Raw genomic sequence first — 27,629 nt, forward strand, 5'->3', positions numbered from 1 at the left:
GAATGAATGAATGGGTGTGTGTGTGAATGTCTTCCCGTGCACTTTCAGTCACGTTTGTTATTTTAAATCAACTTAAATCAAAGTGGTTTCCAACCCTGATGGATATCCGGTACTTTGAATGTGTGCGTGAAGGATGAACGCTTTACCCGCACTACCAAAAGGAGTGCCGTGTCGTGATTGACGTGCGTGGCGTCCAGTAGCGGGATGCCTCCCTCTTTCTCCCCGTGGATCCGTGGCCTCCGTGGATGTGTGGATCAGTGCGCGTCTGCGGACGGAAGAGGGCGGCGTGGCCGTCCGACTACCCGGAGGATCCCAGTGTAACCCCCCCCCCCCCCCTCCCTCTCTCTCCTCCCCTCCCCTCCATCCCGCACCGCCCCGCCCGCATCCCGCCTGCACCCCGGCCGCGGAGCGTCCGCCGCGCACACCGTCTGACGGCGGCGAGCTGCGGGGACGCGGGCGGGCTGAGCTTCCCCCTCCTGCGGGGCTTCCGTGGAGGACACCCCGGCGGGCAGCGCGGCCGGCGGAGCCATGATCTAGAGGATCTATCCGTGCTTTTTGTTTGCTTTTTTTTTTTCGTGCGCGAATTTGCGCCGCAGCGCGTCGACGCCGATTCCGAGCAGCGTCTTCCGAACATCCGCGGAGGCTCTCCCGCAGCTCTCCCGCAGGAGCGGCGGGGAGATGGCCGCTCTCCGGCTGGCGTTGCTGCTGCAAGTGGGATTCGCGATGGGATCGAGCCGCGAAGAGCCCCGCGGCCCGGGGGCGGAGCGCCGGGAGGCCGGGGGGCTTCTCCCGCGGGTGGTCACGGCGTTTCTGCACACCGGCGACGCGGCCGCCCTGCGGCACGCCAACTGCTCGCGGAGGTACGAGCTGGCGGCGCCGCGGGGAAGGTCACCAGCCGCCCCGCACCGCTCCATGGGCGGCGTGCTGGACACGGTGCTGCACGCCACCAACTTCCTCAACATGCTGCTGCAGACCAACAGGTCCAGGGAGCAGAGCCTGTGGAGGGACATGGAGTGGTACCATGCCCTGGTGAGGAGCATCCTGGAGGGCGACGCCAAGATCCACCGCGCCGTGGTCACCTTCGACGGCGCCGCCGAAGGGCCCGCCGTGCTCCTCCAGGCGACCAGGGCCGGCGGGGAGATCGTCCTGGAGGAGCTCTCCGCCGCCGCCCGCCGCCGCCTGCGCGACCGCACGGCCGACACGGCGTGGTACCACGACGTGAAGCACCGGAAGAACCCCGACTTCCACAGGAGGGTGCTGAGCCAGGACTTCGCCTCGCTGGACAACTCCCTGCGCAGGGGCGAGAGCTTCATCCCGGACAAGACCCACGTCAGGTGGTCAGCGCCGTACCTGGAGTGCGAGGACGGCGCCTTCGCCCCCCGCTGGCTGCTGACCCTGTCGGCGGCCTTCTACGGCCTGAGGCCCGGCCTGGCTCCGGAGTTCAGGTAGGCCGGCGGCCGGAGGAGGCTCCGCCCGTGTCACCCCCCCCCTCCGAGTCTGGACGGGGGTGAGAGGAGCGCCCGTGTCACCCTCCCCCCCCTCCCCCGTTCCCGCCATCCTCGGGGAGGGGGGGGCACGTCTCCCCCGGTCTGGAGACGCTCCGGCGTGCTAAAAATAACCCTGGACGTAGCGGCTCGGCGGAAAACCTCTGGCTACGAGCCTGATTCATTTTTCAAACTTGCTGAGCCGCGTGCCTCGCCAACCTGGAAACATCTCCAGGAGGACGAGGGGGAGGAGATGGAGGAGGCGAAATCTGAGATGAGTCAGATGAGAAGGGCAATTTGGAGAAGAGGGAAAAGGTGCAGCAGCCAGATGAAGAGGAGCTAGGCCAGATGTTCGGGTCCTTAGTGCTACCTTACACACACACACACACACACACAAACACACACACCACCCCCTACTGACAGGATCCTGCCCAACATCTTCTCAAGGAATCTTTCTTCCGGATCACCGGTCGCGTTGGCGTTGCCTTCGGTGAATCGTTAATTGATTCGCCGGAGTCGCTCGTACTCGTGCGGTGGCCTCAGTGGCCCGCTGTGCGGAGAATCCCTCCCTCTTTGGCAGTTGTGTGTGTGTGTGTGTGTGTGTGTTTTGCTCGGCGTCTCTGGGAAGCAAGTGAAGAAGCTAGATGTCCTGCAGAACTATAGGACGATAGAGAGCGCGGGGTCGGGACGAGTGTCCGTGTCTGGAAGTTCCTCCAGACAGTTTCCAGCATTTTGTCCTTTCGAAATGTAACTCAGTGACAGGAACCAGGAGTGGATTCTGGAGAACGTCCAGAGCGGGTCAGCAGAATAAGAATGAGCACGTTTTTAATTTCATCTGACTCGGGGAAAAATAAACCTTCTCTTCCTTTGGGCTGCTCCCTTCAGGGGTCTCCTCAACCAATCATCGCCCTCCATCTAGTCCACGGCCAATCATCTTTCTCCATCTGACCCTCTCCTCCGCATCCACCTCTCCTACACCGTCCTGTCCATCCATAAACCTCCTGTCTGGTCTTCTTCCTCTAGACCTCCTGGCTGGCAGCTCCAACCTTCTACCCAGATCTTCTCCATCCCTCCTCTGTCCATGTCAGACCATCTAACATCTTCATCATCTAACATCATGTCAGAACCTCCACGTCTTCATCTCTGCCTCCTGTCTTCTCCTCGGTGTCTCCAAACCAGACGCCTTGGCCACTCTCACCTCTGTCCCTTCCACCTCTCCTTGCATCCTGGTCTCCTACACCCCTAAACATAAACCTGTTTTGTAAAAGATGGAGATAAAATGCTAGTTTTATCCTGGATGCTAATATTAGCCTGGCGTCAGGCGTGCGCGGTGTGGGGTCTCCGTCTCCGGGGGCGACCCGCCGCGGCCTCTCCTCTGTGGCCCCTCGGCCTCCCGCATTCAACGAGATTAACCCCTGGCTCATTTTTACGACCGGCGAACGCAAATAGCATTGATTTTGAAAATGCAGCGTTTAGCTCTGACGGTAAATCCAGAAGCATAGCGTCCTGTAAAATGGAAGGCAGCTTTTAGCGTCCGTTACAAATACCCTGTGGCCGAGGCGCGGCTGCGGGACTCCTGCAGACACGTTCAACACCTCTGTGACCTGCATTAGTTTTTCATCACCCTTGCCTCCGTCTTCCACCCTTTCTCCGTCTCTCCTCTCATATGTTTGTCCCTCTTTTTTATGCAAACTTTTGATAATGTGGCTCCACAAAGCACGGATTCATGTGAACTCGTCACGCAAATGAGTTCGCCGACACCCCGAACCTCATCGTCATCATCCTCACTGTTTCAGCAGTTGCCTATACAAATGCTAATGTCATTTTCACTTCACTGGCTTCACTTTCACTGTACTGCTAATTAGCAGTTAGCCATGGGGTTATTGTAGGTTTGAGCTGATCAGTGTAGAAAGAAACTAGTTGTTGATACAAAACAGATATGTAAAAAATAAAGTCATCATTTATACGGCTCATTATGCAGTCAGTGCTGTGGGGATGCTGGAGCCAATCTAAGCCGTTGTTGGCCGAGAGGAGGGGTTCATCCTGATGCAGTCAATCCCAGGGCAGCAGATAGAGACATACAAGTACTGCCCCTCCTTGCAGACACTGACAACACTATGTTTCCACGGAACATGTCCTATTTGTAATGCGTGCACCGAAATACAGCTAGAGTCATCGCACGCTGACGGATAAGGAATTCAAACCTTAAAACGTTAATCGAGTGATTCGATCATGTTAGCTTCGCAAAACGTGCTCCACTCTTTAGCTCACCTGCGGAAAATGTGCAACCGCCACGGGTGCTTCCCGTTAGCATTGCTGTGAACAGATACTATTTGAGCATCAGGACGTTGACGTAAACCTTGATGTTTGTACTGTTGTTCCACAACCTTCCGACTTGTTTGATGTAACATTATTTGGAGGATAATTCACTTCTAATTGTGAGCTGGAAAAGTTAGTTGGAAAATTGAATTCTACTGTATCTATTTCTCAATCAGATGCTTGGCATCTATTATTTAGTTGCTTATATCAATGTAGCAAAGTGCCAGTCCTGCATCTTCAACCCCCCCCAAGCCTCACCACCCTGCCAGATGAGAAACAGGAGACGAGGAGGAACTGGAGCCTCCATCCAGACATCAGTTCTCCTCGGTTTCCCCCTCCGGTTGAATACACGATCAATACGACAATGAATTAATAATGAAAGATGTAGAACAACAGCCCGGCGTTTGCCATCTTGATTCCAATCCTTTTAATGCCTCGGCCACTTCCTGGTTGTTGTGATGATGCTGCAAGAAGCAAGGTGACTCTTGTCCCCCCGGGGTTTTAGGCGTCAGGTACGTGCAGTTGAATACAGATTTTCACCGATTGCACGTCGAAAAACAAATCGACGCTCAAACCCGGCGCCTAAACCGGAGCGAGGAGTGTGTGCGGACACGTGTTTGTGACAGATGGACCAGTTGTTTGTGTGAAGGTGCAAGAAGTCGCACCTCTCACACTTCATCTCTTTGCCTCCACAGCCTCACTGGAAGCTCGGTGGCGCAGACCGCACATAGGGGGTCGACCGTATACGTGTTTGTGTTTGCGCTGTCGTTGGAGGCCGAGATATTCTTCGGAAAGATTGCAGTGTTTTAATTGGTGGATCCTTCGGGCACACACGTGCACACTGCACAGACTTCAAAACTGCGGTACGTCGGACACGTCGCAAATCACACGAGCCGAAGTAGACGTGCGGTCGCCGCGCAGCTGAAATCCAAAAATATCAGTGCCGTTTACGCTGAAAGAAAGAAACCTCTGTAATATCTGTGCATCCATTTAAAAAAAAAAAAAAAAAAGCTTCGATCCGTTCCTGCGTGCGAATTCTCCATTTCCTCAAACTGGCTCTAATTAGCCAGCAGAAGATACTTTGCCAGAGCTTGGCTCTTCTTCCCCGTCTGGGCAGCTCCGGCTGCAGCGGCATTCCCCAGAGCGGGAGGCCCCGTGCTGAGGGAGGGGATCCGCCAGCATCTGCTCAGGATGCTCGGTCCAGAAATTAACAGGACGGAAGCCTCGCGGCTCTGGGGGTTACAGGCGACCGTCGTTCTCACAAAACCTCGATGAAGTCGGGGAGCGTATTATTATCAAATCTAGGAAAGTGTGTCTAGTAAAGCCCCGGTGAAGGTAGCGATTCTTATTTCCGATAAATCAGAAAGCATAAGACATGAGTCCGACCCTGGCAGGATGATGGATCCCCCGAGGTGCTTCTCTGACTGCTGATGTCACTGGGACTTCTCTGCTCAGTGAGAAGGCCTCGTCGACAGAGCACCTTTAGCCTGTAAATGTCACAGTTGCAGAAAACCCTACCCAGCCCTGGTTGGGGGATGCTGATCTTTTCCTGGTGATGGTGCTAATGAAGAAGCTAATGTTTGTTTTGATTGCCTTCAGGCTACATTTACTCGACAAAGTTCCATGTTGTTTTCAAATAGTTCCCTGGTGCAGCTGTCGATGTTTAGAAATCCATCTCCCTGCACACCAGACTGGAGGAAACTCCAGAAACGGCACTTCCAGCAAACGTGGCGACTACGAGTATAAAACATCAACAATGGCGAGCGGTCGAGTTTTCGTACGGGTGTACCATGAGTTGCAGCTACCGCGTGGAGCGACACTAGACTGCAAAGACGAGCAATTCCAAGGGAATGTAGTCTGGGGGCCACTCTAGTCCAAGTACTCTGGAGTACTACAGAATACTCTGGGGTCCACCATTGTTGTTATGGTCGACCTGCCAGTGCATGGCCATTGATTTCACCCTAAGTGAGCGTGCCTGTTGTCAGAGTTCATTGTTTTTGTAGTCTTTCCTCAGCCATAACTCCACGGAAGTTTTCTGTTTTCGTCCAAAAATGGGGTCCGGTTGCTGTCTGTTGGGATTTTGCTGGACCCGAGTGCAGGGCGGCTACGCACCACCTTCTCAAACAGTCGGTCTGAGCACGGAAAGCAAACGCCTGAGCAGAAGTGTCCTTGGGTGAGCAGAAACCCAGACAAAGTCCAATTCTCAAGGAAAACATCGGAGGGTGTGGGGGGGAATACTGCGACGCTGATCCCAATTAACAAGACCAGCTGGGAAACTGGAGTCTCAAGCTGGTGTCTGATTGGTGAGCAGCTCCAGGTGGGCGCTCTCTGGTCATTGGGAGTGTGGAGCGAGGGACGTCAGAGCAGTGGTGAGCTAGAAGTGCGTCTTCTCTCGGACTCTGGAGCGCGAGCAGTCGTGAGGTTAAATTTAAAGAACCGGACTTCCTCGGTGCAGAAAGTGCAGGGGAATGTGTAACTGGTGGCCGGGAATGACGTAGCAAAAATAGCGGTTTTAGCAATGCGTGATGGTCAGTGAACAAGTCACGATTGTATTTGGGGTACAGAAGATGTGGCTTTACTGCACGTTTTACCCTCCGATGTCTCCAGTATACAAAAATCCTGGCGCACGAGTAGAAAACAATATGCGAAACCAGCAGTGCCACTGCAGTTGTGCTCAGGAAGAGAGTCGGCTTACGATGTGTAATGTCTGATCGCAGGCACCTCCCTAAGGTGTGGTCACCGCATCAATAATTATTGGCCCGCAGACACGCCAGAGGTTAACTGCTTGGGTACCAAAATGTGGGACTCGAAGATTTGTGGAGGTGCTGCAGTAGGAGATACGGACGGAAAATTTTGGGCAGTCATGCCGCAGATGCGGACCTGAAATGGATCTCAGAAGATCCGGGCTTTCAGACCCGCATGCCACCGCCATCCTTTGCCCGGTCTGCGTCAAGAGCACTCCGAGGCAAGTGAGGCCAGAGGACACGCCGAGAGCCGACCCCGCTTTTACCGCCAAGACGTTCCTGCCGTGATGGATTAATACTTCAAAGTCCTCTCCGAAGCCAACACTGATATCGGACCGTTTCCTAAATGTGTGACAAATCCAGATTTCAAGATATTGATTATTCGGTTTGTTAATAGTCAGTACTGCTCATCCTGCAGCCAGGGGTTGCATGTGAACTGGCTCTGTATGGCATCATGAACATCCTCATGAATGACTGAACCATCTAGACCTCGCATCCTGCAGTCAGGGTTGCAGGGGGCTTGTGGGAGCCTGTCCAAGCTGCCATTGACAAGGTTCGGCCCGGATCGGTCGATCACAGGGCCACGTATATAGACATGCAACCATTCACCATGTCTCCAAATTTTAGGCTCCTTAATGAACCTCCTGCATGTGTTTGGACTGTGGGAGGAACCCTGAGGAACCCCACGCAGACACAAGGAGAACATGGAGACTCTACATGTTAAGGCCCCAGTTGTGGTTTTTGGAAGGACTAACCACTGCTCTTGTATATCTCCTGAGATGATAAGCTGAAGTTAATGTGAAAACATTAAAGTCCACACATTCATTAATCATAATGATGCAATACGTATTGATTGATCATCAGGCAATAAGTATTGATTTGTGATCAGCCCCTTACAAACAGCAGGCGTCGATCGCCCGTGACATCCGAAACTATTTGGACAATATCAGGACGTGTTTTGTTTTTTCCGAGGGCTTTGAATGCGTCAAGATTCCTGAACTTCCTGACAGAATGAACCGGTGCCACAAAGGAGCGGGGCTTATTTTTTTTTTTTTAGCTCTCTTTGACAACCGTGCCGCCGCAGGCGCCGTGTCTTATTTGATGACCAGTGACAGAACTCAATAAAGTGACCCAGGTCGCATTGAAACGGTAGACAAGCAGCATCTTGCCCAGCAGCTACACTCGCATTAGCTTCTGCTCCTCCTGTCAGCTTAATGCATTTCTATCACATAAGAGACATTTTCCTCGGGGAGGCCGTGCATTTTTTTCTTTTTTTTTTTTTTTGCATCGTGATTTGTTTCATGACGTGAAACGTGAACTTCGCCCTTCTAAAAAGGACAGCAACGTGCTCTTGTCAAAGACGGCGGGGCAGAGCGAACACTCGTCCAGGTTCATCTGGGTATGCGGGTCCTGTAGCTACGCTACGCATCCTCTTTGTGCTTCTCGAGCGTCCCCAATATTAACTAACCAATCCAAACTTGTAGCTGCTGGTTTATGTCCTGGTAAGCTACCTGCACTAGAAGAAACGTCTGGTTCGGAATATTGAGATGCCCATCTGTTCAAGTTCCCAAAGAAGGGGCGTTTCAACCAATGTTCTGACTCCTCATCTATAGAGTAATCCATGCATTGCAGCTTCTTGTGTACTGCGCTCCCAGGGATCTAGTCTTCCGTGTCCACGATGCCTTTTTTTCTTCTCGTGCGCAAACTCTTCGGAGCGTTCTGCACAAAGAGCGCGACGTGGAATCTGGATTCATCCCTCCACATCACCGTGCTATCACAACAACGCAGCAGATTGACTCTCTGCAGGGGATTATAACGTCTCTGATATTCCCTGTGGGAAAATCGGAGTCTCCAAAGTGATGATGGCTCAAAATTCTTCAAAAACATCCTTTAAAAAAAACCCTTTTTAAGAAAAAAAAAAAAAAAAAAAGCCCAATCAGACGAATTTGGACTGGGACATTGGAGGCTTCTCTCCAACATATATGGGTGAGGATGCATCTTCTTTTTTTTTTTTTTTTTTTTTGTTTTTTTTGTTTTTGCCAAGAAGCATACAAGTTCAGTTTGTTCTCGCAAATGTTAGCAAAGCCTGACTGGTCCGCGAGAAAGACACCGGCCGCTGCTGGTGGGATGTTCTGTCTTCGCCAGCCTGGCCTTTAGACCTGCCGACAATGGAGGATGAAAGGGGAGAGCGCTGTTTCCTGAGGGCGCCACCATCTTCTGCTCAATGTGATAATGCTGCCTTTTTCGCTCCGGCTCCTACACTTTCAAACAGCAACCCGGTCTTTGCGCCGAACACACACATTGAGTCGTCACCTCCGTTCCAAACGCTGCCTCCTTTATTTTTTTTTTCTTCCCGGAGCTATTCTATGTACCATATGTCCACATTGGCGGGGATGCTAAAGATTGCCCAGAGAGATGGAACTTGATGAAAAAAAGAGATGATTGTGGGGGGAAAAAAAAAGCAGGAATTTTTTTTTCCACCCCCCCCGCCCCCGGCCAATCAAATAGACTTTCTGATGAACCCCGGCTATCGGCGTCGCTGCGGTTTGTGCGTCGGGAGCCTATTTTGTGTGGCGTCTCCCTCTCTTTATTACATAACAGCGAATTGAAACAGAGGTAATTTCTGGGCAAAACAAACCAGCAGCGCCGTGGAATACAGCAAGGTCAGTTTGCCCCAAGGCAGGGCTGAAGCTGCGGTTATTAATAACGGTGCAGGCACAGAGAGCGCTGCGCTCAGCTGGCGTCCACGGGGAGCCGGGTGTAGTAAACCACCTCCTGGACGCCTGGAGATCAGGCTGCATCAGCAGGGTTTGGACCTGGAGCTTGTGCTTGAGAGCCAGTCGAGTATGCTTGGGGAAAAAAACAAAACAAATTCCACACCTTTAGTAGTGAGAGCTGCTGATATATAACTTGTTTATTCAGTCCAAATTATGGCATTCATTCATTCATTCATTCATTATCCTGCACTCAGGGCTTTGGGGAGCTGGAGCCATTTTGGACCAATCACAGGGCTGCATATAGAGACGTACAACCATTCACGCGTCTGGATAATGTAAGGTGTCCACTGAAGCTCTTGCATGTGTTTGGACTGTGGGAGGACCCTGAGGAACCCCACGTAGACACAGGTAGAACATGGAGACTCCACATTCCCCTTGTGGGAATCTAACCAGGGACTTCCTGGCTCCAACCGCTGCACCGCTGGTCCAGTGTATCCTAGCTTTATCTAAGTCAAGGCAACTTTAAACCTCATATATTTTGGCAGGTCAGAACAGCATTGTCCTCCCCCCTCTTCCCCCCCCAAACCTCCCATGTCATGCTGATTTTCTTCCGCAGCGTCTCGAGTCACGACAGATCTTCAGAGACACGGAGAGCCTCGGGCTGCTTTGCACTTGCACATTTGCCAGGAAGGGAATCCTGTACGTGGGGCGTCGAGAGGGGGCGCGCGGAGGGCGGAGGGCGGGGGGAGGCTTCTTTATCAACGTGTGTCGCATACAGACCCGATCCATACCTTCAAATCCTCGGCCGTCCTCCTGCGGCACAATCCGTCAGAAAATTCAAAAAAAGGCCGCAGGAAAGACAGTGGGAATCGGAGAGGCCGACCTTCACCGTCAGGGAGACCGACCTTCTCTTCATAGAGATTTAGGCAGCTAAGTAAGTGTAAATCCTCGGCAGCCTCGTTAGGAGTCTCCGCTCGTCTCGGCCGGCCGAGAGCGAGCGAAGACTCCGGCCTCCTCTTTCCAGCGGCTGTGATAGCGATCTATCCGTACTTAAACATCGTCCCGATTTTTTTTTTTTTTTTACGTCGACTTGTTTACGACCGCAGCGTTGAGGATGATCCGCAGAACAGCCTTCGAGTTTGGGGGAAATACCTTGAATTGTGTTGCACATATATGTACGCCATGTAGGTTTTAAATTTCTCCACCTTCTGCTTCCGTCTTGCAGGGGAGTGGTGCGCGTGGACATCAATCTGCAGGATGTTGATATCGACCAGTGTTCCGCTGATGGCTGGTTTGCTGGAACCCACCGCTGCAACCTGACCACGATGGAGGTGAGTGCGCGGAGCAGACGGCAGATTGATTTCGTCCGGGGCGTCTGAACTGTGCCGCCGAATCCGGTCGCTCGTCCGCCCGGCACTAAATGGGGTTAAATCTCGATAGCTCACTTAGAATGATGGTACGAGTCTTCCCTGACGACACCGATGTGACCCGCCGCCACTTCTGCCGAATATAGTGTTCCATGAGTTTCATTCACCGTCTAAACTACGTGTCCTCGGGCTGTCGTCGGGCGGACAACATACAAGTTAACTGGGATCTCAAAAGCACTTGTAGCATCTGCGGTTGAGGTTATCCGTATGTACGGCAAGGTGGAGAAGACGGAGGGGAGAACAGCCACGCCGTATGGTTTGGAGACAACGAGGAGAAGACGGGAAGCAAAGATGAAGATGTGGGGGTTCCTCTCTGGGAGCGAGGAGGGCGGAGAGGACCAGGAAGGAGTTCATCAGAGGGACAGCACATGGTAGATGTTCTGGACAGAAGAGGGATGGAGGAGATCTAGGTAGTAGAAGGATGCCGAGGTTGGACAAGCCTAGTGGGAAGTCCAGAATAAGACCGGTGAGGAGGTTCATGGATGGAGAGCAAGAGGAGAGGAAGGGAGTTCGGGATGGAGTAGAAGAAAGATATGTACCGTAATTTCCGGACGATAAGCCGCGACTTTTTTCACGTAAACAACGACGCGGCTAATATATGGACTTTTTGGTAGGGGGACGCTAACGAGCTTCACGCCGCTAAAACATTACTCCTCGTCACATCGGACCGATGAAATGACCGGGAAATCCTGAGTCCGTTCAACTCCGACAACGAAGAAGACGGTTTTAGTGCGCAGGAGGAAGCCCGAGATAGCGATCGGCTAGCCGGTTAGCGGCTTATATTGAGGTGCGCTCAATAGTTCGGAAATTACGGTATGTCAATGTATCTAGAAAAATGCCAAGGGAATGTGGTCATCCCCAAAACTCAGATTCTTGTTGACGAAGAGAGAACGCAGCTGTTTGGATGCTCGGTTCTCCTCGAGAGGACGTTCTGTGGGCTCTGCTCTGTTCACCCCACCAGGAATCACTCCTTGGGAAAAAGACGTTTCGTAAACGGAGTCGGTCGGACTCAGGAATCTCCGTTTTACCCGCTGAGAAGATGAAGCATCAAGAAGGGACTCTCCTCTCACAGTAACCGTTGACAACTATCAGGTTACAGCGGCGTGTAATACGTGTCCTGTCAGCTTGTTCGCCGAGTGCTCTTCTTCATCACAACACACACATTACATCCCCCTCGCTTTCACCGCGGTCTTTCGCTCGCCGCGCTCCTCCGCCGCCGCCGCCGCCGCCGCCGAGCCCCCGGCCGTCGCTTTCCCGGTCGATGTCCCCCCGATACTCGCTCACCTGCCGCCTCGGTCCCGTCATTAAGAGCAATAGATTTTGAAGAGGCGCTGTAGATCAGACTGCTTCATAATGCATGTGATGTAATGGATTGCAGTGAGACTCAGTGAATTATTAATCACTCTCTTTGTCTGAGTACTTCCACCTCTCTATGGACAGTCAATGACATAGATGTTTGGCGTAGTGTGTGTGTGTGTGTGTGAACTCCCTATGGAGGGAGAAATACATTGTTATGGGTATGGATTTTAGCCTAGCTGGCAAAAATAATGATCTGCGAGTGCAGGAGTGTGTGCGTTGGGTGTGTACGCTCGCTTCCAGCCGGTGTGGTCACGGCGTGTTTGCGAGATGCGTGGCATGTCGGAGTGCTCATTATCATCGTATCCGCCGCGCGACGTGTCGAGAGGTGCAAACGTAGGACTTTGTAAATGGAGCTGCGGAGATTTAAAACAACCTCATTACCTCATGGGGATGTGTATTACCGGGACGGCGTGGTAACACCAGCTCTTCTCACATAATAGTCATCTTGTGCATACAGTAATTACAGCGTGTTGTCTTTATGTCTGCCGAGGCGACAGCCTGCCTTGCGTGACCAGGTACTACTTGCGGGGTGAGGCGGCAGGCGGGCGTCTGCAGCTAGCAGGTTTTAGCAGGGATGTGCATCCGGGAACGTTTAATATCGTTTCCCTATACAGGAGCTTTTCTAGATCCAGACCAATTTCAAGGGTCTTGAAATTGAAATGCTTCCCGTTTGCACGCCGCATGCATCCATGCAGCATCCACGCTCCCGTCCTTCTGGTTCTTAAATGGCGCCATTCCAGCGATCGGATATGACAAAGACGCCCCCCCCCCCTCCTCCTCCCTCCCCCGTCTCGAGGTGCTGTGTGTCCAGCCGAGCATGCAGGCGGTCCACCTCAGACAGAGGCAGATGCTATGGATGACTGATTCAGAGAGCAGAGGAAGCAAAACAAAATGAGGCTTGGACTGTTGACAAGGAAATATTGCAATAACCCAACACCAACCTCTACTCATTTAAAGAGCGGCGGTTGTCTCCTGAGACGTCGCTGTGGAGAACTTCTCAGTCAGGCCAGTTGTCTGGAAGAGTAAAATATCATTAAATGCATGTCATCAACTGATTCTGCTAATTGGTGTACGACGATGCTAATCAGGAGACCGAGCAGATGCACTTCGAAAAAGAACTAGCGCCATGTTGGCGGGATTTTCAAAATAAAACGGAGATACGCTTAATAACGTCAAGCTAGATCGGAGATCGGATCATTTCTCCGAAACTATGTTGAGTTCTGTTTTACAGACATCAGTTTTCATGGCAAGCATACAAACATCAAATTATTTATGTGGCTTTTTTCCACGACCAGAAGGTGATCTAGACATACCAGCCTCTTGCGACACGCCCGGGTGCAGCTCGCCTCTGCGGAAGCCCTCGGCCGTCGCCGTAAGCCAAGAGCAAACATTCTCCCCACTGATTGGATTTCAACCGCGCCGTGAAAGCGCGTTCGTCATTAAACAGGCGGCGATCAAGTCCGAAGACGATTTGCTAGAATCCTGACTTAACTCGCCGTGGAAAAGGTGAGCTCGGTCTCCTCATTTTCCACTCACCTATTGGTGTCTTGCAAAGGTCCAGAACTTTCTCACGCGCAAGAACGCGGCGGCGAATGATGATGAACGTGTCGGTCAGTCAGCTTATTGCACGGAGCAAGCGATGAAGCGATGAGGCCCCAAACTTGGTCCGTCAACCCGGTCCGGCCCTCCTCAGAACCAGAAAAACACCCACAGAGTCAGGATGTTTTTGAATTCCCTTTATCTGCTTGATGAAAGCAAGAAATTAGGCAGGAAATTCAAAAGAAAATAAACCCGTTGTATTGACATTGTTTTTAATACCGACGTCCGTCGTCGCCTTTTCGTCCGAAACGAGAATAACCGCGTCTCTCGGATCAAGAGAAACACAGAGGAGACCTATAACTTTATTGATAACAGACTTTAGACGGAGGGTCTCGTGTTTGGTCAAACAGGAACGGCAACTAAGCGTTGGTTCCAGAAACAGTACGCTGACGCGGCTACATTTTACTCATTCATGTCCCTTAAATGTAAGTTGAGAAGTTGGATAAAGCCTTGTCATTGTCCAAATGTGTTTATCAGTTTGCTTCCATCACAAATATCGATATCGATAAATTCCCCGATCGAGTGACCTGTGATACCGAACCGTTCATGTATTGAGACACCGGGTGGATTTGAGAAGAAGCGCGGCTCGCAGACCCGACCTGAACCCAAAGCTGGTCTCATGTCCTGCACCGCTTGTTGTGATTTACATCTCATCGTTTTTTTTTTTTTCTTTACCCCGCAATCTTTGCAGCGGCAGGAGCCCATAACTTAGCCAGATAAAGCCGAAGCCATCCGTTTCATTGGCAGCTATGTTAACAAGTCCTTTATCTCACACGCCTGCGAGTGTCTGCAGGAGACAAACACTTTGAGGTTCCCGCCAGAGTGAAATGTACACATTCAAGCCGCCAACAGCAAATCGTTGTAAGTGACATTGAGGGATGGATGGCAGGATGCATTAACGGTATCCACCCAAACTCCTCTGGAAAAACCCAACGTGAAGCAATCAATCAATGTGTCATGAGCGAGGCAACAAACACCCCCCTTTTTTTTTTTTTTTCTTAAATTTGTTGGGTTTCACGCCTTGTTCCGTCGGAGGAGAAGTTGTCTTTCCTCGAGTATTTTTCTGGAAACGAGAACGTTCCACCGAAGATACTCGCACGACGACGTCAAATGTGACTCGCAACGCACATCTCACAGACAGACGATGGATACATGAGCCTGCGACAGGAGAAGAGAGTTCCAGTCGGCAGAAATACTGAAAACCAGTGGTGGGCCGTTAGGGCCTGCAAGGCCTTCTCTGCTGGCCCAAAAAATATCTGAACAACAGACTGATTTCAATTATATTTTGTCCATGAATACTTATTGAATAATTGCGAATGGTCTGCCCGCTTCTTTTCATGGCTTTTCCCTTGGCTGTGCTGCTTCCAGACATGTATTTTCTCACTCAAGCATTTAACCAATCACATTTCAGCCATAATTTGTTGCCAGGCAGGGTCAAAGTCAAAGAATCAGATTCACAGGCGCTCTCGCAAAAAATAAGGGTCAATGAAACTTCAACCAATCAGATTTTGAGTTGTGACACCAAGGCCTTCTAGAAGGCTGCGACAACATCAGTGTGTCACACGCCCTTTGATTGGATAGTCAAAGAGCGTACTAGCCAGAGCTAGCTGGCCGCATCTGTAGCGAGCGTTGAGATAATAGCTATTTTGTCAACCCATGACGGCTGAAGGTAGAAAAGAAATGGATGTGGTTCCAGATTTATTGTCAAGACCATTTTCAAGATGGACGTTTCAAGAAAAGCTGGACATGGTTGGGCAATGCCAAAGCCAGCTGGCCTGTTGAAGCAAAGGAAAGGATTTGTCTGTCACTATCAGTCCGCTAACTATATAATAAGATGGGTTTTATAGCAGTTATTGAGGGGTGGATTGATAAATGTAGCACTACTGAAGGCCTAGGTGTGAAATGCACGGCCCGCCGCTGCTGCAAACGCAATCTTTTTGAGTGATTTTGAAGTGTGTTCAGAACACAGTACACAGAATATAGGCCGACAGGACAACTGCAGCAGAGTCACCCGTAACGTTCATTCATTCGTTATCCTGCTGATTCTGCGCTCAGGGTCGTGTGGGTGCTCAGGCACAGCTATCCCAGCTCTGATTGGGCGGGAGGCGGACTGGTCGATCACAGGACCACATAGCGAAACGCTGTTCACCCTCTCATTTGCACCTCATATCAACTTGCACTGATCGTACTGCAAGTATTGCTGTTGCTCGCTGCGAGTCGCCACTTTTGCACGCTTATATGTTTATATATCGTCAACATATTGTTTAGTTGCAACTTCTTAAACAAGTCCTACCTGTTTAGATATATTGTTTACACTGTTTTTTTTTGGTTTGTTTTCTGACACCTCTTGCACTAGTAGTTGAAATTTCCCCGCGGACAATTATAGACATAAAATCCAAGCGTTCACCCTCTCATTCACATGTCTGGACCATGTTCGGTCTCCGCTGAACCTCCTGCATGTTTTTGGACTGTGGGAGGAACCCGGAGAACCCCCATGGGGAGAACGTGGAGACTCCACACAGAAAGGTCCCCTGTGGGAATCCAACCAGGGATCTGCAAGCTGTGAGGGGGCGGAGCTGACCTCTGCTCCCCCGTGACCCGTCACATCGAAGCCGATCTAATGTGTGATTGCTTCTGATTGTCGCTACGGTGGAATATTCAGCTCCAAGAACTACCGCAGGTCGTACTCCATATCAGACCTGAGCAGTTTGTGAGCTTCCTGTGCTCTGAAGGCTATAATTACCCCTCATGGGCCACATATGGGTACGTCTCATCCCTCCTGGTGTCCCGGGCGAGGAGCCGCTCTGTAAGCGCAACCAATCCCGACGTGGATACGGGACATCAGCTGTCCAAGCTGTCCCCGAGGCAGCGATAGCCCGCTGGTCTTCGTGCCCTGTCGTGAATCGTCGGATACGTGTTGTACTCCTGCAGCTCTGAGAGGGGCAGGGATTCTTTAGAGCGACCTGCAACAGCTGTTTGTTGACACGGAAGAAAACGAGGCCGAAGGGTCCGCGTGAACCCCGCGCCTTGTCCTCATCGTCCACCGGAGCACCTTCACGAGTGTGTGGCTGCTAAATGTCCATCACCGTCTCGCCAAAGCTGCCATTTCAGCTTGGGAGCTGAGCGGAGATAGACACCGCTGTGCATCCACCGGATTTACAATAAACGCAGTGAATCTCTGGAGTGGAGAGGTGGATCCCTCTGCAGCTCTGCAGATGCATGGGATGGCGTGTGTGTGTGTGTGTGTGTGTGTGTGTGTGTGTGTGTGTGTGTGTGTGTGTGTGTGTGTGTTTGTGTGCTGGAAAGAGAAAAGCAAATGTGAATCCTTTTTTTTTTGTTGTTCTTAAAGGAACCCATGCATCTGCTAGGTCTTGCTGCAGCTCCTTTGTCCCCTTAATCATCTCAAACTTTACACTGAGGGGGCATCAAGTGATGCGGACATTAAATCCATATTTTCATGATTACCCAAATAATCAGGAATGCCATTATTATTTATAATTTGCGTTGTTGAACGAGATAAAGACCCGACGATCGACATTAGTCAGCCCAGCATCACTGGATTTCAGTTGATTCATGCAGGACTGACAGATGTGTCATCTGCAAGCCATTCTATTCAAAGCATGGATAGATTCGGACCTTGTGATTGGTGGACCGGATCTATAAATATCACCCAAAGTTCTAAAAAGGGTTAATAAAGCAGACGATACAGAATTGAATGCTTGCAGGTGTTATTCCATCGTAATAGCAAGTAATATTTATATTTTTGTTTTTCCGAGACGCCGTAGAAGCCGGTCACCGCTGGCAGCATCAGATGCCTTCCGCCGATAGATGGACCCGCGTCTCCTCGGGGCTGCTGGCGATGAAAACATCAACGTTGAAGGATACCATCCGTAATGCGGGGGGACGACCGATCAAAGGGCACTTCTGGTTCTAGCTCTTGCCCCCTGGCAGCTACTTAACCTCCGCGCCGCTAATTGGCCTCTGTGGCTAATGCTGGAAATCAGAATTTACATGGAAACGCTTTGAAGACTTGTATGCTCCCCCCGCTCCCGAGCTGCCGCGTGACGCCGGCTTCACCCGGGCTGAGCGCAGAAAACCCATGCAGAAAACAAACACTCCGTCCACGGAGGATTGGATGAGTGGAATGGAGAGGTAACATTTATCTAGGGACCCGTGAGATTGGCTGGGAAATGAGTGCAGTCTCACGGCTGCGAAGGACCAAAATAGACAACAAAAGAGACGGAACAACAGCAACCGCATTCACGCCAGAAGAAAGATCCCGGCCGCCGCTCGCTCACAATGCAGGTCTGATTCGGACGAGGCTTTCGGATGAGCTCCGCCGGTATGACGTGACGGCCAGCATGCCTGGCTGCGTGCCCATGTAGAAGCGTGTTTTTAATAAACAGCTTTAATTGTATGTATCGTCAAGAAATATGGATTTGGACTCCTTCCACAAAACCTTCTGCAGCTCCCAGAACCTTTTTGGAAACAGGGCTGTCGATTTGGGCATCGGGACAACCGAGAAACCAGGAACCACGAACCTCAGCTCCCACTCAGAGGCAGAGTCTTCTTAAGGTTCCATATAGACTCATTGGTGCTTGGTGATTGGTGGAACTCATAACCACTCATGACCATTATCAGGTACTTCTCCTAAAAACCATCATGGTCACTGGTCAGATGTTTTCTTGGGACAAAATGGGTGGAGGCAGTGAGAAAGGTTTGAAAGCCTGCTAGGTTTCCAGGGCTCGTACCTTTTTGCCCATATGTGTGGTATTAGCAAACGGCTAATGGGGTTCTTCACCTGGCTAAGCAGTGTTAGGAGAAGATATAAACATTTCAACCATCTGATGGTTCATGGTTGTTATTCCATGAGCGCCGTGGCAGCTTCCAACTCTGTGGTGTCCACCTCCTCTTCCGCGTCTTCCTCTTTGCGTTTTTTTTTTTGGAGTTTTGAACTGAAGCTGCATGTCTCACACTGGTCTCCACCGCGGTCCATCCTGGAAGAAAGTGGCTAGCTTGTTATATTTATAGTGTAAAATAACCAGAGGTCCTGAAGTTGGGAGCGGTGCCTCTTCATTTTGGCCTTGAGAAGCTGCAGATCAGGATTCACCAGACCGAGGACGGTAGTTTGACTGTGCTTTATCGGAAAAGTAGAAGATCGGGATGAAGGTTTAGTTCTCGTAAACGCACCCTCTTCCCAGGCTGTCACAACTTAAATCTAAATTTTCTTTTTAACCGCCTTATTAAACGCTTTTTTTTTCTACCATTGAATTATTCTTATTTGTATTTAGCCCTCAAAACGCTGTGTATGTGTGTGTGTGTGTGTGTGTGTGTGTGTGTGTGTTTTCCTCCTGCCGGTTTTGTTTGTTCAGCTCGCCTCGGGACGCAGCGGGTAAATTAGATTTTGAAAAGTGCTCTATAAATACAGACATAATCATTTTTGTCGTCGTCCTGCAGCCGCTCCATTTGCAGGGCTGCTTGTCGCGAGTTGCGGCGGCGTTCGTGCACGGTGCGAATATGCACGTTTTCACAATGGCGATCACTCGACCAGTGATCCACTAGCGCGTGCGCGTGTGTGTGTGTGTGTGTGTATGTGGAAGCTGCATGTGTTTACTTGTCCCAGCCTGATTGCAAATGCTGAGCTCCCTCCAGGCTTCTGGGACTGTTTATCTGGCTGGTGTTTGAGGCTCTGGTTTTTTGGACCTCACCCAGAGCGAGGCGCCGCCGTGGTAGCGGCGCTGCCCCGGCCCGCTGCCGCTAGTTGACCTCGTTTAGAGCCCGGGCCGGCTGTGGAGCCGTCCCTCTGAGCGCCGAGGCTCGGCCGACGACCGCTGCGCAGGGATTCCGGGTGCTTTGCGCGTTTTGTCTCGGAGTCGTGCACAGGAATCGAGGTCTGGCCCGAGAACAGCGCCGCTCGCTGCCTGACAGCTCAAAAAAAAAAAAACAAACAAAAAAAAAAAAACCTGGGCACAAAACTGGCCTGCAGCTTCTTCGCTGACGTCAAAAGTCTCTTGACTATTTCACTCCCTCTTTGAGCAGACAGTTAAACACAGATGCTGCTGCAGTGCTGTCACACGTCACAGGGAAATTACCATAGGATGTGACAGGAAATAAGCAATTCATTCATTCACTCATTCATTCATTAAATACACTGTTCATCCTGCAGTTGGACACGTGGAGAACATGTAGACGGGAAGGCCCTCTGTGGGAATCCAACCAGGGACCTTCTTCCTTCATCCATGCACATTTCATTTCTCAGTCTACTTTAATGAAGTGGTGGCCCAAAACAGCTTGTATGAACCTGGCCAGCTGATTCTGCACAGATGTCCTGAAGCTCCTCTGTACTTCAGGAAAACAAATATGGCGTCACCGGTCCATGCGTCATGTGGAACGCATGTTCCCCTCAAAACAAACCGGGGCTTATCTTCTCATTTCCCCGCTTCCCTTGTCTGGAGTTGGAATTTCACCATCCGCCGCGCAAACCCGGTTTGCGTCCGCCGCCCCCGCGGCGCGTCGTGTCGGGAATAAATTGCCTCCCAGCCGAGCGCTGGCCGTCCGCACTCCTTTTTGAGCATTCTATCGTTCCATCTGTAATTATTGGATGATAAGCTTTCCTCTGGGTTTACGTTGCACTCTGAAGGATCATTACAAACATCTACAGAGGCCCATTAGCGGTTGATTAGGCTCTACGCCGGACCCTGCGCCCGTTTCAAGCGGATAGAGATTGTTCGGCAGCTCCTAATTGCCGAGCGGGTTCCCGGGCTCCTGGTCAGGTGGAGCACGCCTGGCCTCCGCATCAATTACCGTGACTTCCGGCGTCGGATTCGTTCCTCGCTTCTTCTCGCAGAGAGGTCACGGAGGTGAACTGCCACGTTGGAGATGGAGAGAACTTGTGCTTGTTGATGAGGATCCACGCGGGGAAGATTCGTGGCTGTAGTTGTAGAAAATATAGAGGCGGAATCTTTAGACGCGCAAAGGCGGGGCTTCCCCCCCTCAGGGTTTCTCCACAGCCAATCACCCGCCTCCGTCTGAACCCTCTTCTCGGTTTTCCTCCGGACCTCCTGCCCGGCGGCTCCGACCTCAGCATCCTTCCAGCCAGATCTCCGCCATCCGTGGCCCAACCATCTTAGTCCAACCCAAGGCTCCCCAAACTTTTTCCTGCGAGGGCCAAATAACTTTTCCCGTCTCAGTTTGTGACGAAAAGTGTGACGATCACAGAGATGTCTAAACATAAACATTTATTGTTTTGCAGAAAGCCACACATAACCAAATATTAACCCTTTCCGGGATCTTGACAGGAAAAAAAAAAATCAGAAAATAAATAATAGCATTATTAATGAATAATGTCTTTGTCTCATCTCTTGACAGATGAGACAAACAGCATTTTTCTTTGAATTGAACAAAAACATAATTGTTTGTCCGCTGCAAGTTAAATTCCCTGCATTCTGAATCTATTTTTCTCTTACCTAATCTTTTCGCCATTATTCCGTGTTATTTAACAGGGGTGTGTCTAGGATTTTTTTTTTTTTTTAAGGGAGGGGTTTCAGATAAGGCACAGACTGCAGAAGGGTGGAAAAGATTGTTATGTTCTATTCCATGTATGTACAAGTCATGTTTACATGGCCAGAATGATTAAAAAAAATGATAATGCATCTCTGGTATTGTTCAGGGGCCGGGCAAAATGTGGAGGCGGGCCGTATCTGGGGGGTCGAAGTTTGTGGACCACTGGTCTGACCCATTCCTGAGTAGTTGTACATCTCTAAGCGACCCTTCAAATGCCCAAAACCATTTCAGACCATGTTTGATCTGCAGAACATCTAGCGTGTGCCGTCCCTCAGGATGGATTCCTGAATCCGATGACGTGGCCTCAAGAAGCTTATTTTGAATCTGAGTCCATCTCAAGCACACTGGTTTAGCAGCGGGCATGTATTTCACACACATGCACACACACACACACACCATCTGGCGGGCTAGCTGATTGATCAGCGAATGAATGAATGAATGAATGAATGAAGGATGTAGCTCAACTCTTCAGCCCTGGAGTTCATTATACTTCGTTTGATTGCTTTTGTTTTCTTCTCAAATCATACCGCGTCATATTCAGGAGTTGGAATTGGAAATGTCGGCGAGGCATGTCGCAGTCTGCCGTGATTTAAGATACCACGCAAGAGCCAGAGGGCTGAGTGTGTGTGTGTGTGTGTGTGTGTGTGTGTGTACGTGTCTGCGTGTTGTCTATTTCCGAGCGCCGAGGCCTGCTCAGTCGCTGCTCTGACAGCATGACGCTCGCCCATAAAAAGACCCTCGCTCGCGGACACATACATCACCATGGCGATTAGCATGTCGGAGTGTGCGTGATTGACAGCAGCCACAGCTGGGATGTAAACACCGGTGAGCGGCGGCTCGAGGGGGAAACCTGGTGCTGACCGACACACGGAACACACTCTTCTCGCTGACCGACAAGATTCTTCCGTTTTTTATCCCCGATCATGCGTGATGTTGTAATTCAGCATATTATGGTCTGTCTGTCTGTCTCCAGAGTTTTGTATGGAGATACAGTAGTTAGCAGCAGCTCATAAGGCTGTATAATTCTACCTTGACGGATGGAATGACATGATTGGATGCTGAGGAGATCATGTCCTTGTCAAGGAGGGGCCTCTGGATTCTCCTCACGTCGGCCTGAGCTGTTTGTGGATGTATTGATCTTGAAACGTACGCAGATCAATGGATCATTATTTATATTGTTTGATCAGTACCTTTTAAGACAGTGTTGGCCCGGTGGGGAACCGACGGCATCTTGAACCGTCTCCGGTTTCAGTCATGGAATCAGAAGCTTATGATCTCACAGGTCTGATGGGACCCTGGTAGAGGCTTTCCAAAAAACATCCGAGTATATGGTTGGTCCGGCGATCGGACCGCTAACCTTTCGCTCAGAAGGAGTGTCCCGCTCAGTCAACGGAGACTAAACAACCTCTATATATTGTAGCAAGTCACAAATGTTGGGGTTTATGTTGATGCTTGTTTTCTGTTTCATTTTGGGGTTGTTGGGAATTCTGGTGTTTTTTACCTGGAATTAAGCAGGAACAGTTAGTTGTATTGAGTCTTTAGTGGCCAACAACAGCTATTGCTTATTAAACTGACATTTTACCATCAACCGGGTGTTTTCCCTGACTAAAATGCTACAATATTAGTCATTGTTAATGCTACATAAACATGCTGGTGCCTATTTTAGCTGTCATTGGGCGATAGAGTTCCACCTGGACCAATCACAGGACCACATATAGAGACATACAACCACTCACTCTCTCATTATAGACCTAAAATGATCAATTCCTTCATTGAAAAACCACATCGAGACGCGCAACCGTTCGTTCACCCTCTCATTCATCTCCAATGAACCTTCCCCATGCAGGTTTCAAGTAGAATTTGGAATTGGTGCTAAAAACAGAGCAGAGGCGCTAACCGCCGCGCCACCGTGCCGCCCCTCAGAACGAATTAATTATCGGTTAATGTGATCTGATTTTTCTGGCAGATCAGTTGATGCCTTCAGCTTATTAATGAAGGAATAACATGCTTTCTCCTGATCAACAAAACATCATCAGACATAATTACCAACATATGCCGTGCATCTCAAAGTAGGTCAACGTCTGTGTGCGCGCCGTTCGAAAAGCAATGGAGAATTCATTGTCTCAAATGGAAAATGTGCGGCTCTGTAGGCGTTTGTGCTTGTTTTTGTATATACACTGATTTATTTAGTAAAGTTACAAAAACTTACATTTCCTAATTAATGTAAATGAAACCATGTCTTTATAAATGCTGTGGTTCACCTGAACCGTGACGTTAGCTGATTTCCTGTCCCTCAGAAACCGACCAATGATCTGTGATCTGAAATAAAACATTTAAGAATAGACAAGCGGAGAATCTTTACCGCAACAACTGAAAAACGGTCGAACGGACAGATTCGTTTGGGAGGCCGAAAAAGAACGGAGTTACAGCGATCCATCGTGGGGGAGGAGGGCGGGGACTGCGCGGAGGGGGCGGAGCCTATTGAGACTACATACAAATAAATGGAAAGGCTGATGTTATTATTTTGGCACGGGAAAGTGCTATCTAGATTACCTTTTAGCCTTGAAATGTAGCATCAGGGCCTCAGGGCGACTTGTAGAGACATCCAACCGTTCACCCTCTCATTCACACATCTGGACAATGTAGGGTCTTCAATGAACCTCTCGCATGTTTTTGGACTAAACACGGAGAACACGAAAGCATCCCCCCACAGATATGGAGAGAACATGAGTACATTGGAATACAAAGTATTAAAATCTACTTTGGTTTTCCTTCCCATAAATCCCAGCAAAGGATGGATGGAACCGTAGGATTAGATGTTTTGAAGGTTCTCCTGGAAAGGCACCTTCTCAGAGAGGGGAGTTGGGCAATAGTTGGGGCCTTCAAAGCTGTATTTGATGGCCCATGATCGGAATACATCCTGCGAGGCCCTCGTAGCCGACATGACATGATGAACGGCGGGTGGCTGAACGGCTGCTTCCCCCTTCAGCACCCCCACCAACCCCATCCGCCCCCCCCCCCCCCCCCACCGCACCCCTGCATCAATCATCCAGCTAGCTTGGGTTACTTGCACCCCCCGCCCCCCCTTCTCCAGCTCTTTCCTGTCGTTTGTTTTAATGGAGGGTGCGGCAAGAGGCTCCACCTGCCCTCTGGAGATGGTTGTTGGATTTGTGTTGCACCGGTGTTCACGTTTCTAAGCTCCTCCATATTTGGAGTGTTTATCTGTCGAATCATCCATTTGTTTAGTTGTTTAGTTATTTTGCACATTTTTCAATGTCAAAATTCAGTGATGTCCTGCTTGTAGAACCGAATGTAACCAAAGAAAGGGTTTTCTTCTTCTAAAACCCTAAAGCATCGGTGCAAACCCAATCTCTCACGGTGTTCGGGAGGCTGGTTTCAGGAGCTGCACATCACTGCACACAGGATTGCGTGCAGGAACAAAGCTGCAAACACAAATACTTATGACAGAAGGTACTTTAGGGACAGTCTGTCCTTTTCAAGTGTATTATAAGAAACTCTGGCGTGGCTCGGTGGTGCTGCCCTGTCACCCGGCGGCGAGGCCTCCGGTTCCAATGCCGAAGGCAACCGGGGCTCTTCTATGTGGAGCTTGCATGTTCTCCCTGTGCCTGCACTGGTTACCCGCAGGTTCTCCGCCTTCCAACCTCAGTCCAAAAGCATACAAGTCTGTGCAGGCGTGAAAGAGACTGAATGGTCGAACGTGTCTATATACAGCCCTGTGATTGGCTTGTGACCGGTGTGTATATGACCTGAGAATGAGGGCGAAAGTGTCTCCAAAAATGTGGCCATGAGATGGTCTGGTCCAGGCTGAACCCCAACCCTTGCCCAGTGGCAGCTGGGATAGGCTTCAGCACACCAGCGACCCTAAATGAAGGAGAAGCAGTGTAGAAAAAAAAATGAACGGATGAATTGTTTTTGTCATGTCACACGCTAATTCTTGTCAACAATAATTATAACAACACATGTACGTGAAGAAGCTTAGCACAAAAAAAAGGCAATTTTGTTATCGCAACTCTTAGCCCCTTCTGTCCTGTTAAGACCCGAGGGTTAGACTAATACCTGAGATAATTCCAATCTGACTCATTCCTGGAAACCGCCTGGATCAATGCACCCCTTCTCAGCGTCGCCACCTCCAAAACAAGCATCCGTCAGCTCGGTTTAGTGCCACTCTAAATGATTTGGCCTTCAGTGGAATTTGTTTGAGAAAATTGTTCGCTGAATAGTAACCTGGTAATTACTTTGTCACAATGAGCCCCCCGGCCTGGAGCTTTGACTGAGGGCCCGCGCTCCCATTCAGACCCCACTAGGGTCCTCCAGTGTAAGTCAGAAATAGCTGCCTCTTAAGGCGGTGGTGTCCAATCAGCTGCGAAGAGCATCACGGCAACCGGCGCTTCATTTAGATGCCGCCGCCGGCCACGTCTCTGGATCTGGATCTCACGGTCGCAAAAACCTCGTCGACGAGGATCCCCTGCTTTTCTCGGGTACTTCGTCATTATCGTCTCTGCTGTGACAATAAGACTTAAGAATTTTTTTTAGTTTGGGGAGAGAGAGAGAGTGACGAGGGAGAGCTCTTGCTGTGACCCGCCGACGTTCAGGCCGCTGAAGATGATTCTCATTCCCACGGGAAATGGAATTAACGGTTGCCTGTTAATCACGCAGATTAAGGCTGTTCCTAATTTAGATATTAATGATATCTTGTAAGTTGGCAAGCCGCACACGCCGCCTGCTGAGGACGCCCTCCGACCTTCATCTGCTTCCTATCGGACCTCCGTCGAGTGGGAAGACGCATCGCTAATCTAATATGGCGATGGCCGAGTTATTCCACACTGGTCCATCCCAGGAGACAGTTCAGACACTTCAATTTTGACATATTTTTTTGAATTGATACACAATATGGCGGCGCAGTGGTGCAGAGGTTAGCAAGACGGTCCCTGGTTGGATTCCCAAAGGAGGGCTGCTGACCTTATTGACAAGAGAATGTGGAATTAAGCATCTATAACTACATATTTTGTGTGTGTGTGTCCTTGTTCTGTTCGCAGTGTCTGCCAATCCACGGTCACGGGTTTGTCTTGGACAAGTACAAGTGTCACTGCAAGAAGGGATTCTACCACCCCAGCAGGATTGCCGTCAACGGCTTTTCAAGTAAGTCTGTTACAAACGTCAGCTCGTTCCTCTTTGCAGCTCCTTCTCCTCCATCCAGGGGTCGCCGCAGCCAATCAGCTCCCTCCGTCTAACCCTCGACACAGTGAAGATCTGGGGAGGAGGATGCTGAGGTTGGAGTTGCCAGGCAGGACGTCTAGAGGAAGACCAGAGAGGAGGTTTATGGATGGATGGGAGGAGGTCAGTGGGTGTGAGAGGAGAGGATGAGAGGGAGGTTTGGCTGTGGCCGAAGAAGAAGAAGAAGAAGAAGAAGAAGAAGAAGAAGAAGAAGAAGAAGAAGAAGAAGAAGAAGAAGAAGAAGAAGAAGAATCCCAACATTGTAGACTCAATGTAGACTCATGTAGACTCATGTTGACTCAATTCTAAAACCAGCTCTCCAGCTTCTTCTGGTGACAAGAGACCTCATACGTCTGTCTTGGTCGTGACGTCCACCACCTCCCTTTGCGCTGCAGGGAGTAGGACCGAATCTCTGTGTTGGTTTACCATATTTTGCGCACTATAAGGCGCACCTCATTATAAGGCGCAATGAACGGGTCTATTTTCATACACTGCGGTGCACTGTGTTGTAAGGTGCAACATCAATGCGTAATGTATCATAATCATGTCTCTAAACAGGTGCCGTTTTCGGGGATCCTCATACACATAAATGTGCAGTAAAATTGTGTTGAAGCACAGTACGTACTGGTATTGCAAAAAGTAGCGGATGCAAACGCACTGCGTACTCATTGGTTTATTGTTGCCAGCGATAGCGGACACCTGAAGTTAGTGTGAAGGTGGAACAGCGTTGTATTTTAAGCATCCAACGTTTTTTGATGTTGCGACGTATATTCAACCAAGGACCGACTTTAATACGACGTCCCTGTGTCAGGTGGGAACGGTCCGACGATCAATCAAGCGGTTTGGCTTTGTCGCTTACCAAAGTCGCACTAAAATATTTTGACAGATTTTTGAGCGCAGTGTACGACATAAAATTGGTTCGAGGTCAATAAGCAAAGCAGGAATTCATACTGGTCCAGCGCCTTGGGGAGGTTTCTCCGAAGGTTCACTCCAAACGAACGCGTGATGCCGTTAACCCTTCAGAGCATCGGGACGTTTTTCAGAAGGAGCCTCCGGACAGACAGACGCCATGACAAATGTCGTGTATTGCGGCTGTTTGTGATTTGGGATTGTGATCGGGGTTCGTTTTCAAAAAGGATGTCGGGATGAAATGAAAGATCCTGGATATAAATTTAAAGCTAG

The 27,629-nt window shown here is 50.1% G+C and overlaps 1 protein-coding gene across 1 annotated transcript in view; it reads left to right on the forward strand.

Annotated features, from left to right (window-relative positions):
• The first annotated feature begins 584 nt into the window (after positions 1-584).
• The window catches only part of gpr158a (G protein-coupled receptor 158a), a 56,961-nt gene continuing 29,916 nt past the window's right edge, over positions 585-27,629 (forward strand). Inside the window, exons 1-3 of the mRNA XM_086150834.1 lie at positions 585-1,445; positions 10,490-10,595; positions 26,270-26,372. Of these exons, the coding sequence (XP_086006960.1) occupies positions 679-1,445; positions 10,490-10,595; positions 26,270-26,372 (976 nt within the window). The 5' untranslated portion in view covers positions 585-678. The remainder of the gene's footprint in view (positions 1,446-10,489; positions 10,596-26,269; positions 26,373-27,629) is intronic.

Source organism: Fistularia commersonii, chromosome 8 (genome assembly GCF_037954325.1).
Source record: "Fistularia commersonii isolate RoL2024-O1a breed Wild chromosome 8, RoL_Fcom_v1.0, whole genome shotgun sequence".
NCBI classification, from domain to species: Eukaryota; Metazoa; Chordata; class Actinopteri; order Syngnathiformes; family Fistulariidae; genus Fistularia; species Fistularia commersonii.